At 38.7% G+C, this 12,252-nt stretch overlaps 1 protein-coding gene across 1 annotated transcript; it reads left to right on the top strand.

Annotated features, from left to right (window-relative positions):
• The first annotated feature begins 2,243 nt into the window (after window positions 1–2,243).
• LOC140228975 (solute carrier family 28 member 3-like) lies at window positions 2,244–11,948 on the top strand. Its single transcript, XM_072309233.1, has 9 exons — window positions 2,244–2,446; window positions 3,641–3,782; window positions 4,408–4,599; window positions 5,577–5,738; window positions 7,295–7,551; window positions 8,812–8,980; window positions 10,330–10,506; window positions 11,164–11,344; window positions 11,875–11,948. The coding sequence occupies exons 1-9, from the start codon at window positions 2,244–2,246 to the stop codon at window positions 11,946–11,948; spliced, it is 1,557 nt and encodes a 518-aa protein (XP_072165334.1).
• The last annotated feature ends 304 nt before the right edge of the window (window positions 11,949–12,252 follow it).

Raw genomic sequence — 12,252 nt, 5'->3', positions numbered from 1 at the left:
GACGTTCATCTAGTCTGGTTGTATGAATAGAATAGTTCAAATATTTCATGGAAGGTGGTTAGACCACTCGTCACTTTGGTGAACTTCCCACACCCACAAATATTTGACGATCATACATTGTCCTAATAAATAAGAGCCTGAAATACAATGGATGAAGTTCTCAATCTCCTCGCATGCGCGAAATCAAACAATGCTCCGGAATATTCACCATGAATACACAGATTTTGATGATTTTGATTTTTACTTTTGATGTGCAGGTTGAAGGGACATACCACTCCATGTACGTTCAAGTTGACATCAACCGAAAGATCAAAATCAAATACCAGCACAGATAAACGTTTTTAATTCTCACATGACTAAATTAAAATTGGTAAATTCGGAGACCGTTATGTTTCGTCTCTGAAATTCTCCCTTTGGGCTGTGCTCTAGATTAGTGAATAAAGATTTCTCTTTTAAGGTCATAATTGCTCAGTTATTGCATTATCATTTAAGGAATTTTTATCACAAACGTGAATATTTGTGTACTTGTAAATAAGAAACGTATATCAGAGCAATGAAATTATCTAGTTGAATTAATTTTAACCAATGTCAACACTTAAGAACTTTAAAGGGCAATCAATTTCTTATATCACTAGATTCATGGAAATTCTTCCAAAATTTCATAGTTTTGCTCCTTTTACTTCAATAAAATAGGCAACGGCTTTTTTTCATTGGAATGTTGCCAAAAATGCTTCGAGGTTTAGTTTCTACTAAATACTGTACAATAAATTAGACTGTAAGGCTTGTTTGTTTGTGTTTGTGTGTATATATATATATATATATATATATATATATATATATATATATGTATATATATATATATGTGTGTGTGTGTGTGTGTGTGTGTGTGTGTTCGTGTGTGATTTGTGAGTTCGTTGTGAAAAGAACAGCTATTTATATCATGTATTGTCTTTGTTCCTTCCCAGCAAAGTCCTGATAATAACAACATACAAGGTCAAATAGCGGAAGATGACAGGAAACCTGATACGGAGGAAGAAGAATCTGAGGGATTCCAAAATCGGTGCTGGCAGGTATACACATCAATCAGCATTTCACAAAGATAATTCAAGTTTGTCTATCTAAACTGCTTCAAGTATATCAGTACATCCCAAGTACCTTTCTAGAATTTGAAATTATTATCATTGGTGTCTGTAGATATTTCTTGTTGTCATTGATACATGTGTTGTTGTGATCTAGCATATAATGTTATTGACTTTGAAACATTATTATTGTTGTTCTGAGTGAGTGTGTGTGTGTGTGTATGTATGTGTGTGCGTGTGTCTGTTTGTCTGTGTGTATGTATGTGTGTGCGTGTGTCTGTTTGTCTGTGTGTCTGTGTCTGTGTCTGTGTATGCTGAATCTCAATTGGCAGTCAGCGTAGCCTGAATATGAAAATTTGGACGCATCATCCATGCTATGGATTACAACGTTGGATTACGTTTACTGGCACAACGAAAAGTTAGACAATTTGGAAACGTCTGACACCCTGAGTTGATATAATTATTTGCAGCCTCATGCAGAGTTGAGCATAGCATCAAATAATCATCTGTTGTAAATGTCATTGTTATATGTATTGTTGTCTGCTCATGTCTTATTACCATATGAACTAGAAGTTATGTTTTCATCACTCAATACTTAATGGATTTATGTCGAGATTGCTGTTTCGATAATGCCAGAGTCAGCATGGTCAGTCTGTGTCTGTGAGATTCTTTAAGTGAATCTCTTCAGTTGTTGTTGTTTCAGTTTCTTTTGATTTTGTACCACAATAATGATAACTTAGCTGAATTATTTGTGCTCTTCCACATTTTCCAATGTAATCAAACAAATCTTAAACGCGCCCCTTTGTATATTCTTCCTAAAATACACATAAGGAGCAAAATGTTGCCACAGCTGAGGCAAATATCTTCAGCATACTCGCAACAATAATTGTCAATTTTTGACATTTACGCAAAATTAGAGACAGGTGCGAAGTCCATTTGGAGCCGTTCTTTGTCGGCGATATTCAGTTTACTTAGTTAAAGTGGTTATCGAATGTATTTAGTGCCATGAATGTCTCTCGTAAGATCTACAGAACAAAAGAGTAAGAATATTATAACGCGAAAAACGATGTAAATTCCGCTCAGAACATCTATAGCGTGACTGGTCGGATCACGTCATTTTGCACGGAACACCACACTTTCATCAGCTACTCAATCTACGCCTTCATGCTATGTCTGTATGCTGCCTATCTCATCTACGCCTGCATCTACGACTTCGACGAAGCTTTCGTCATCCTCATCATCACGGCAGTGACGGTTTTCTGCGTAACCTACGGACTCGTCCGGGACACCAAGGGCGAACAGATCTACGAGCATATTCTGGAGCCGCTTTGGAATGGCCTAGTTCGAGGTCTCTACAGAGCAAAGTGGTAGGAACAACAACAACAACAACAACAACAACAACAACAACAACAACAACAACACCACCACCACCACCAACAACAACAACAACAACAACAATCTATCATGGGTCTCAGTTGTCACAATCACTGATTGCATAGTTTCTGTCATGCAGTGAGCAAAAGATGTCGACATCTCGTGTAGGTATACCCTTGACAGTAAATGGGTGACTTTTTATGAGATGATGGCCAAAGAGAGACTCTATGACAATGGTTGTCGGTGCATAGAAAGATAAGATTGAATGAACAAAGTATGATACAGATAAAAACACTCTGCGTTATGAAACCGGAGTAACTGGTATATCCCCCCCCCCCTCGATCTCCCCCTCTCTCTTTCTCCCTCTTTCCCATTTTGCTCTCTATTATTCTTTCCTTTATCTACACTTTTCTTTCGATCTATGGGGCCAAGGGTAGATTTATGATTATAATCTCACCAAACATTTTGGTCTCCTTTTTATCTGTCCCATAATAAAAAGTAGACCAACAATTTGATATAATGACAGATAAACATGTCTTTTTTTTGTCGACGAATGGTTGCGATATTGTCGTAGGGGGAGCTAGGCTTCATATTATTGTGAGAGAAGGTATCTATGTCACAAAGTAAAAACTATATGAAATTGACAGTACTGTTCACTATAAATCATTTAAGCTTTGTAAGAAATATTAAAACTTTGAATATGAAACAAAAACATCAAAAACCAACAAACAGATTATTTCTGGTAAACAACCTTCATCTCGAAATAACAATCCACGTCAGAATAGAACTGTGCTGCTTGCGTCAGTAATATTTACTGTAATGATAATGCATTATGAAAAATGTTATGAGCATAATAACCAATCTTTGTACCCTTCGTAATCCGTTTGAATGATAAACAGTCGACTTCCGTTATTATAACGAAGTCTGCGGGACTGGCAGTTTTATTCATGTATATTTTTTCGTTATATCAAAATTTCGTTATAGCCGAATATACGTAGATACACATAGCTAATAACTTTGGGGCCCGAATTTTTATATACTTACAAGAGTTTTTAATTACCGTGTTCGTTATTACTGGAGTACACTGACAACCATTTTAAGTGTTTCATATTTCTGTTGAACTATGTATTTAATGTCTTCCAATTCCCCTTTCTCCTATCTCTCTGTCTCCACCATCTTCCATGCAGGATTGTCCTGGTAGTCGTGCTTGTTGGTTTTGCCGTCTGTCTCTACTTTCTAACGAGAGAAAACCCCATACAGCTCGTCTCATTTGCCGGTCTCGTCTTCTTCATCCTATTCCTCTATGTCTTTTCCAAGTATCCTGACCGAGTGAGTGAATTCTCTTGTATTAATCATCATATAAATTTCGTTTATTGTACATTGTAATATCAATATTATATTCACTTATTTTTGTAGAAAATTGTACATTGTAATATCAATATTATATTCACTTATTTTTGTAGAAATTCATATTGATATATTTCTATGGGAGACGAGAAAATAAATAAAATGAATAAACGGATTAGTAAGAAGTAGATAAAAAAAAACAATGAATAAAAAGTAGGCAAATAGATAGAGACAGATAAATGAATACACACATACATACATACATACATACATACATACATACATAAATTAAATCAGTTATTGGCTAAAGCAAAGGAATGCTGTCAAGAAACCGACAGTCCTGAATAAATGCATCAGCATGTAGTGGCACATGTGTGTGTGTAATATGTACCTCTGCATTAGTAAAGGTTTCGTTTAGAGGGCTATTATTTTTGAGATTTCAAAAAGGAAAACATTTTCCTGTAGTAATCATTGTCATTTCACATATATATGCAATATTAACTTCTTCGATGTATATGTATGATAATCAGTATGAATATGCGGACATCAAAGAAGATGAAAAGAAAAAAAAATGCAACAAAAAAATCGTTAATCCTCTTTTTCTCAGGTGAAGTGGCGGCCTGTGGTCTGGGGTCTCGCCCTTCAGTTCATCTTCGGGTTGCTCATCCTTCGTACATATCCCGGCTATGTACTCTTCCAATGGATCGGCGATGTCGTACAGAAGTTTCTTGGCTACTCAGCGGCGGGATCGGAGTTTCTCTTCGGCGAAGATTACAACGAGCATTACTTTGCCTTTGCGGTGAGTCAACTTATGAACATGGAAATATATTTTACACCTATATTCGTTACAAACCTGTCCTCCTTTCTTTCTTTTTCTTGGTATCCTTTGATATTCTTGTTTCACTGTATGTGTGTAACTGTCTTTCTTTGAGACAGTATCTGTTTTTCGATTCAACTTTCACTCAACTCTCTTAGCTGTCCATCTACATTGACATGTTACTCTCTGCTAAGCTTCTTGGCTTACGAGTGCATACTATTCTGCGATGTGAACTAGCGTTATACTTGATATTATGATACTGTACTCATCCAATGGATTTGTGAGACAATAAGGCAGTTTGTATTCAGCAGTTTACCCCAGCATCTTGCATGATTTAAACAGTTCGTTGGTGAAGATTTTTCACTTTTTGCTGGCATTGATTGTGTCACGTTGCCTTCAGACGGCACTCTGGATGTGTGGTATCGGACCAAGGGAAATCACATAGCAAAAGAAAATGAAGAATGCAAGGCTGCATGATTGATAGTGAATAGATAACGAAAGCCTAAAGTCTTCATTCTATATTTATATTTATGTTTTCTCTTTATACACTTAAGCCAAGGAAATTCCTATTATTGGTCATAATTATGCATGCTATAGTAAGCAGACATTGCATTAACTATACACTGTATTGAGAAAATCACTCGAATATTTGCACTTTCGCACATGATACATCAATATAATGCAGTTAAATATAATCCCTTTCACTAGTTTTATAGTCCTACAGACTTTGGTAATTTATGAAATGAACACTTTAGTTAAAGGACTCATAGACAGTGATTTGGGTGAAAAATCAATATTTGTATTTGTAATAGGCCTATGCATGTAACTTAACTGCAACGAAATTAAGGAATTTTGGGTTGATCAGACAATTTCTTTAGCGAAAATTCAAAGTTCAGTCGTAGATTTATGTCGTCACCGATATTACATAACTCTGCATACGTCATACTCGCCCCACCCAGGTCCTACCAATCGTCCTCTATTTCAGCAGCGCCATCGCCATCCTCTACTACTGGGGCGTGATGCAAGTCGTGATCGAGAAGATCGCCTGGCTGATGCAGAGAACGATGAGGACGTCGGCCTCGGAATCTCTAAACGCTGCCGGCAACATCTTCATTGGACAGGTGGGTGTGGTAGTCACTCCTGCCATATGTTTCAATTTCAATTTCAATTTCAATTTCAATTTCAATTTCAATTTCAATATATGTACATATTTCTCACGAAAATAGCATGGAAAAAAAACAATGCAATTATTCATTACATTGCCAAAATTACATAGCATGAATTAGGTGAAACTTCACAGGAATGCACAACAGTCTGTCTGGATGTAAGCACAAAGGAATGTTTACATTAGTGTCGTGCTATATGCTCATAGTACAGGAAATAGCTTGTTCAGTAGGTCGCAAGAAAAATCAGATTAGGAGAATCTGAATTGAGATTTATCTATCTATACCACACTAGAAAGGAAAAAAACAGTCAAATAAATGCTGCTAAATCAAACACAGAAAAACACACTTAAGCAAAAGAAGATGGAATCTTGTTACCACCTGTGCACGAGCATTTTTTTTTTTTTTTTTGCAGACTGGTGTTGAGACAGATATTACGTAGTTCTCGTGGGACATCGAAGAATGAAAATGTGATATCAATTGTAATGCATATAATATCTATGTGATTCTTTGTTTAATACAAGTGTACCGTCATGCAACAAAACACACAGTAGAACAGTGAAACTATTTTCAGTATATGTAAATCTGCGTCTTGTCTTTTTGATGCATTAATAATATATTCTTCAACTCAAGCAAAGACAAAAGTAAGGGTTAAATTTCGTCTGTCTCCCCTCACAGACTTCCGAACGCTTTGCCTGGTTCTCAAGCTATGCTTATAACATTTACAGCTCAAATATGATGAAATTTTGGGTCTTTTTTATTGCAACTGATTGACACCTTGCCCTACATCGACGCAAATAGGCGCCGAATAAATCGGTGTTACATAGTAGCCATGATAAAGAAAAATTATTGGCGTAGCCTATACATACTCGAGCGGGATTCGAACCTACGACCTCCTCGTCATTAGTTTGAATAAATAGGCCTACGCAGTTCCCGCTACATGGTATGAAAATTAGAATCGGCACTGTCTGCCGTGCGGAAGCTCGGTGGTGTGGTGGATAAGACGCCTGGTCGGTGATCAGGAGGTCGTAGGTTTGAATCTTACCCGAGTATGTTTGCCCATGATTTTTGCTTTTATCATGGCTGCTACGAAATACTAATTAATTCGGTGCTAGTTTACACTGATGTAGGGCAAATTGTCAATCAGTTCAGATCTGTCCCTGTCTCCCATACTGCTGCCCTATTTTCCTCCTCACAATTTCTCTCGCCGTATGTCGCTTCCCTCCTCCACTCTCCCTTTTCCAGAGTCTTCTTTCACCAAACAAGAATTCTTTCGAGGACAACATACGCATGGCGTTACCGTCAACCTCTCTTCCTCATTTACATCACCATGCAAACTTTCAAACTACACGTGTATAAGCACGGATTACTAGTATTGATTAGAGGTTAAGTTTGCAGAATCGGTTTGTCAAATGACATGTGTAATCAAAAGAGATGTTTTCTTGGTTGAGCCCAAACGGCTGATCATACATCTTTAACCGCTTTCTGTTGTTTCTAAACATCCGACTGTACAGACAGAAGCGCCGTTACTCATTCGACCTTTCCTGAAGGATATGACTCGGTCGGAAATCCATGCAGTGATGACCGGTGGTTTCGCCACCATCGCTGGGAGCGTGCTTGGCGCCTACGTGCTGAGCGGTATCAGCGCGGCTCATCTGGTATCAGCGTCAGTGATGTCTGCCCCCGCAGCCTTGGCAGTGTCGAAGCTCTTCTACCCTGAGACGGAAAAATCAGCCACTGCCAACTGCGAGGATATCGTCATTGAGAAAGGGTAAAACTGATGCAAAATTGATTCAAATTCATTCAAAAAGATGAACTATTCCTTATCATGTTGAGGTTGTAATATTACAGGGCCATAGAGGGAGCTGGGGCTGTAGCCTTCGCACTCGGTAGAGAAAACTGGGAAAATTTAAAAAAGCGAAGGAAAACCCAAAAGTTAGGAGGACTACGCCCCCAAGATCCTAAAAGGGTCGAGCATTACCCCCTAAGAAAGAAGTCAAAACAAACAAACAAAACAAAACAAATAACAGGATATGACACATCGTTTTAGGCCTAATGGTCTGTCCTTCTGTTAGATAGTCATGTGTTCAGATTGTATTAAGGAGACATGTCTCGATTTTAGCGCCACATCAGCCATTGATAATAGTTATCCCACGTTAGCATTTCCTTGTTGTGGAGAAATCTGCTGAAGGGAAGGCGGGGGAGTAGGTGTTGCTTGTGAGGAGAATAATAAGACAGTGTCTCGATGGAATGGCTTCTCGCTCTCTTTCCACCGAATCTCTATTGTGCACATGTCTGTTAGTGTGTTAGTTTGGACCAGCTGGCTGAAACGACAATGTTAGTTTTAAGAAATGATAAAGTACAGAGGATAAAGAAGAGAGAGAGAACTGAACTTTTTGACAGGATTTTGTGATATTATAAGATTTAAAACTTGGTTTCCCTTAGTTTTGCAGTTGTAATGATAGAAATGATCAAAATTGTTCGAAATGATGAGGACAACGAGGACCTATTAATTGTCAGTGCAGATCAGATCAACGAACGACCTGACATACACTTCACACTTGAATGTAACATCATCCTCAAATCGATTAGATGCATTTTGTGTCGAGTTGTTTAATGCAACTGACAAATTGTCCTACATTGACGTAAATAATCACTTGATTGATGGGCCTTCAAACTCAAGCAGGATTCTAACCTGCGAATTCCTGATCACTGGACAGTCGTTAAATCCACTAGACCACCGAGCTTCTGCCTGACAACCAGTGTTGGGTCTAATCCTTACAGCATGCAGCGGCTACTGCGTAATTATTCAAATTGATGAAATTCCATTGATATCATGCCCTCAAACAACGTATAGATAATTTTTGAAGGTTAGTCCTTATGATATTCAAGGTCCATAACAAACATACTGCAGGGTCACCGCTGAATGTCAATCCCTTGAGACATAAGGTGGAAACACGATGGAGAATAATTTATCCAGAGACAATTGTCTCCGAAAATTAGGTTACTGTGCAATTTAAAATCTTTTCAGGAGCGAGCGTAATTTCGTGGAAGCCGCTTCGAACGGAGCGTCGATGGCCATACCACTGGTACTCAACATCGCAGCCAACCTTATTGCCTTCTTGTCGCTCCTCGCCTTGGTCAACGCTCTCTTGGGGTACTTCGGCGGTCTGGTAGGCTACCCAGAGCTTACCTTCGAGGTAGGCAAAGTCTTTAAATAAATATCATTTGAGCAATGTCTTGCTTTACAAGAAACAGTCAAATTCTACAGGCGCACGATACTCGTCCAAAGAGAGCAAAGCACGACTTCAGATAAGGTGTCAAGTAACATAAGTGGGACCTTTGACAATTTTGTTTAATATCTCCTAGATCGAGGTTTGGTGTGCTGACGTTTAGGAATATTGACAGGGAATGGTTATCATCATCCAGAAAATACATTCCAAACCAAAGTGATCTATCAAGAGTTGCAACGAATGGGGCAGCTATGTAGTCTAGGGAGAGGTATAAATGACATGAAGGGAAAAGATGGATGATATCCCGTTGAAACGGTGAAAATCGCAACGAACGCCATTACCGGGATCAAACGGTAGGAGTCAAGCCCGTGTTTATAGGAATTGTTCTCACGACAAGGTACGCTACTACCACGCAGGGAGGAACTTTCCACCTCACTGCTATGACTTATAACTAGGTGTCGAGGATGTTACGGACGGTACAGAGTTAATCCAATCACACCTTAAGGCAAGGCTAATATGTACGGTATCAATACGTGCTAAAATCGTGATCTCAAGAGGGTTAGAGGAGAGCCCATGTTTGAGATGTGTAGAGGCGTACACTTGAAGAGAAATGAAGAGAATGATGTGTTGAAAAAAAAAACCCGATACGGTGGGCGGTGGGTGTGTCACTGGTAGTAGAAGCCGCTGGAGAGTGGAGAGATTACTTGAACAACGTTGAATAAATGGCAGCTAAGTTTATGTCAGGGTATAACAGTTGCGTCAGTAATTAGGCAAACGGGAGTATATAGCGTAAACAAGGGGAACAAATTAAGTTTAAAAATGAAAGTATAAAGCCGCATCTAAACATTTAACTATTTCTGTGTAAAAGGGTCAGATGAGCACAGATTTTGCATCCAAATCTATGAATAAGTAGTTACGGTAACAGACAGAGGGTTATAAGAATGGTTTTGAGACAGATTGAGAAATCAGTCCAGCCGTAAACTGGGCATTTTATGTTGGAACACTGTATTTATGTACATGTAAATTGTTTGATATGATTTTATATATTGCTCTCTGATATTTCAAGACCATGCATCGCTCCAAGTTAGAGTTTTCATGTGAGTAAATCCTTAGTACGCATATGAAAAGATTGTATAGCGAACAAATCATAAGTTATGCATGTATAGTTCACCAAATCTGCAATTACATACTATCGATGACGATAATGAAATACATTGTGCCGTGATTTTAGGTGTCTGTTGTCGATGATTTATGAATACAAGCAAATGTGACAATACAATCATGTACAATTAATGAATAATTCATTTTGTTTTCAGCTTATATGTTCATACGTCTTCATGCCTCTTGCCTTCATCATGGGTGTCGAGTGGAGCGACTGCCGGAAAGTTGCCGAACTCATCGGAATCAAGACGTTCGTCAACGAGTTCGTCGCCTACGATGAGCTGGCGAAATTGATTGAGAACAGGGAGAACGGGCTTGAGCCTTCCTTGTCGGTGAGTTGGTAGATACCACGGAAAGTCATAGTCTGTCTGATGTATTCATACTTACACGAGATATGTAATTCACGGAGTCCTTTTTGACCAAGGTGTATAAACGGATTATGGATACCTGGTTGATGTACCGGTAACTGTGATGTTGTAACAAGGTGCTCTAAGAGCAGAGTGATCAGGCTAACCTCGGCAACCAACATTATGATTCTATTTCGTTGTTCGTGAAATGGAAGTTTGACCAATCTACTAACAGTCCCCCAAAATTCCACGGATCATGCCCCCCCCCCCAAAAAAAAAAACATAAACAAATTCAGATAAGTCAAAGAGAAGCTTTTCTCCGTGCTCAAGCTAGGTCTGATGAGAACAATGAAGTCCGGCAACCACAACTTAAGTTGTTTCAATTCTTTTTAGACGCCGACTGAAATCTGAAAGCTGTAGAATTGTAAGTTTTTAAAATTAAAAACCAAACATGGAATCATTGATATCATTGCTTATGTAAATAATGCAGCGACTTACACAGTCTGCATAGCTAAATCATTGCAACTCTAAAATAAACTCTAAAATTTAGTATAACGCACGGCTCGATTTTGTGGTCAGGTCACTATCATGATTTATGTTTTGTATGAGATTCATTCACTGATTATTCAATTCATTTTTCAGTTGCGTTCTGAGGTGATAGCCACGTATGCGCTGTGTGGCTTCGCCAACATTGGATCTATAGGTATCCAGCTTGGCGGCTTGACACCCCTTGCTCCCGAGAAACGGGCCGATCTTGCCGCGGTGGCTATCAGAGCACTCGTCGCTGGAACAATCGCCTGTTTTATGACGGCTTGTATCGCTGGTAAGTCATCTCATCTTCCACATCATTCATTAATAACGGCAAGAAACAAGAAATAATGCAACCGATGATTAACTGAACTAAACTTAAAACTCTTTGATGCATTTTTTTTTTTTTGTGGAGACGTGTGTACGTATGAGGCATCATGGTCTATTCCTCGAATAGCCTGCTTTTTAAAATCATGTTCTGTACTTAGGACTAAATATTCTAAATAATACTTACAAATTATAGGTTTCGAACGTGATATACATACAGGCTGTATCAGTATACTTGAATACTAGTGAACGCAATGTCACTGTCAAAAAAAAAAAAATGAGTAGTTTTCTACGTAGTAGCGGTGCATTCGTACCGAAGGGACGTTTGCTTAGGCGAGATTTGCGATGATTCAGGTCTAAAAAAAGAAAAAGAAAAAAAGAGTGTTTTAAAATCCAAATCTGAAAGAGGCCAATGAGTATACCATCTGCATGTAGTCATCTGTTATAGAATCCTGCTCCTAACTATCCCCGCTAATTATCTTCAATTCTTCATTGCAGGAGTGCTATATGTTCCTGAGGAGGTTCTTCCATCAAACTCGACCACACCGATCCCCATGACAACCATCTACTGAAGAAGAGAAACAGGGAGTCGAGTTGGTAGAAGTGAGAGAGAGAAGAAGAAGAGAGAGGGAGAGAGGGAGAGAGAGAGAGAGAGAGAGAGAGAGAGAGAGAGAGAGATGGAGAGGTAAAAGGGCCGGGGAGGGGGAGGGGAACACGCTGCAATTAGGATATAACGCAAGCTTTGCGAGCCAGTATTATACGTTCAAATCATATTTGATATGAAGATGTAAGCTTTATGTAACCTAGAAGTAATACTCATCCATAGCAACGTATATGTTACTGAGCCTTTCTCTTCTTCGCTAGTACGCACTAAAG

The sequence above is a fragment of the Diadema setosum genome, chromosome 5, assembly GCF_964275005.1.
Source record: "Diadema setosum chromosome 5, eeDiaSeto1, whole genome shotgun sequence".
Lineage (NCBI taxonomy): Eukaryota > Metazoa > Echinodermata > Echinoidea > Diadematoida > Diadematidae > Diadema > Diadema setosum.
The sequence above is the reverse complement of the archived record's forward strand: the minus strand, read 5'-3'. Positions and strand labels throughout refer to the sequence as shown.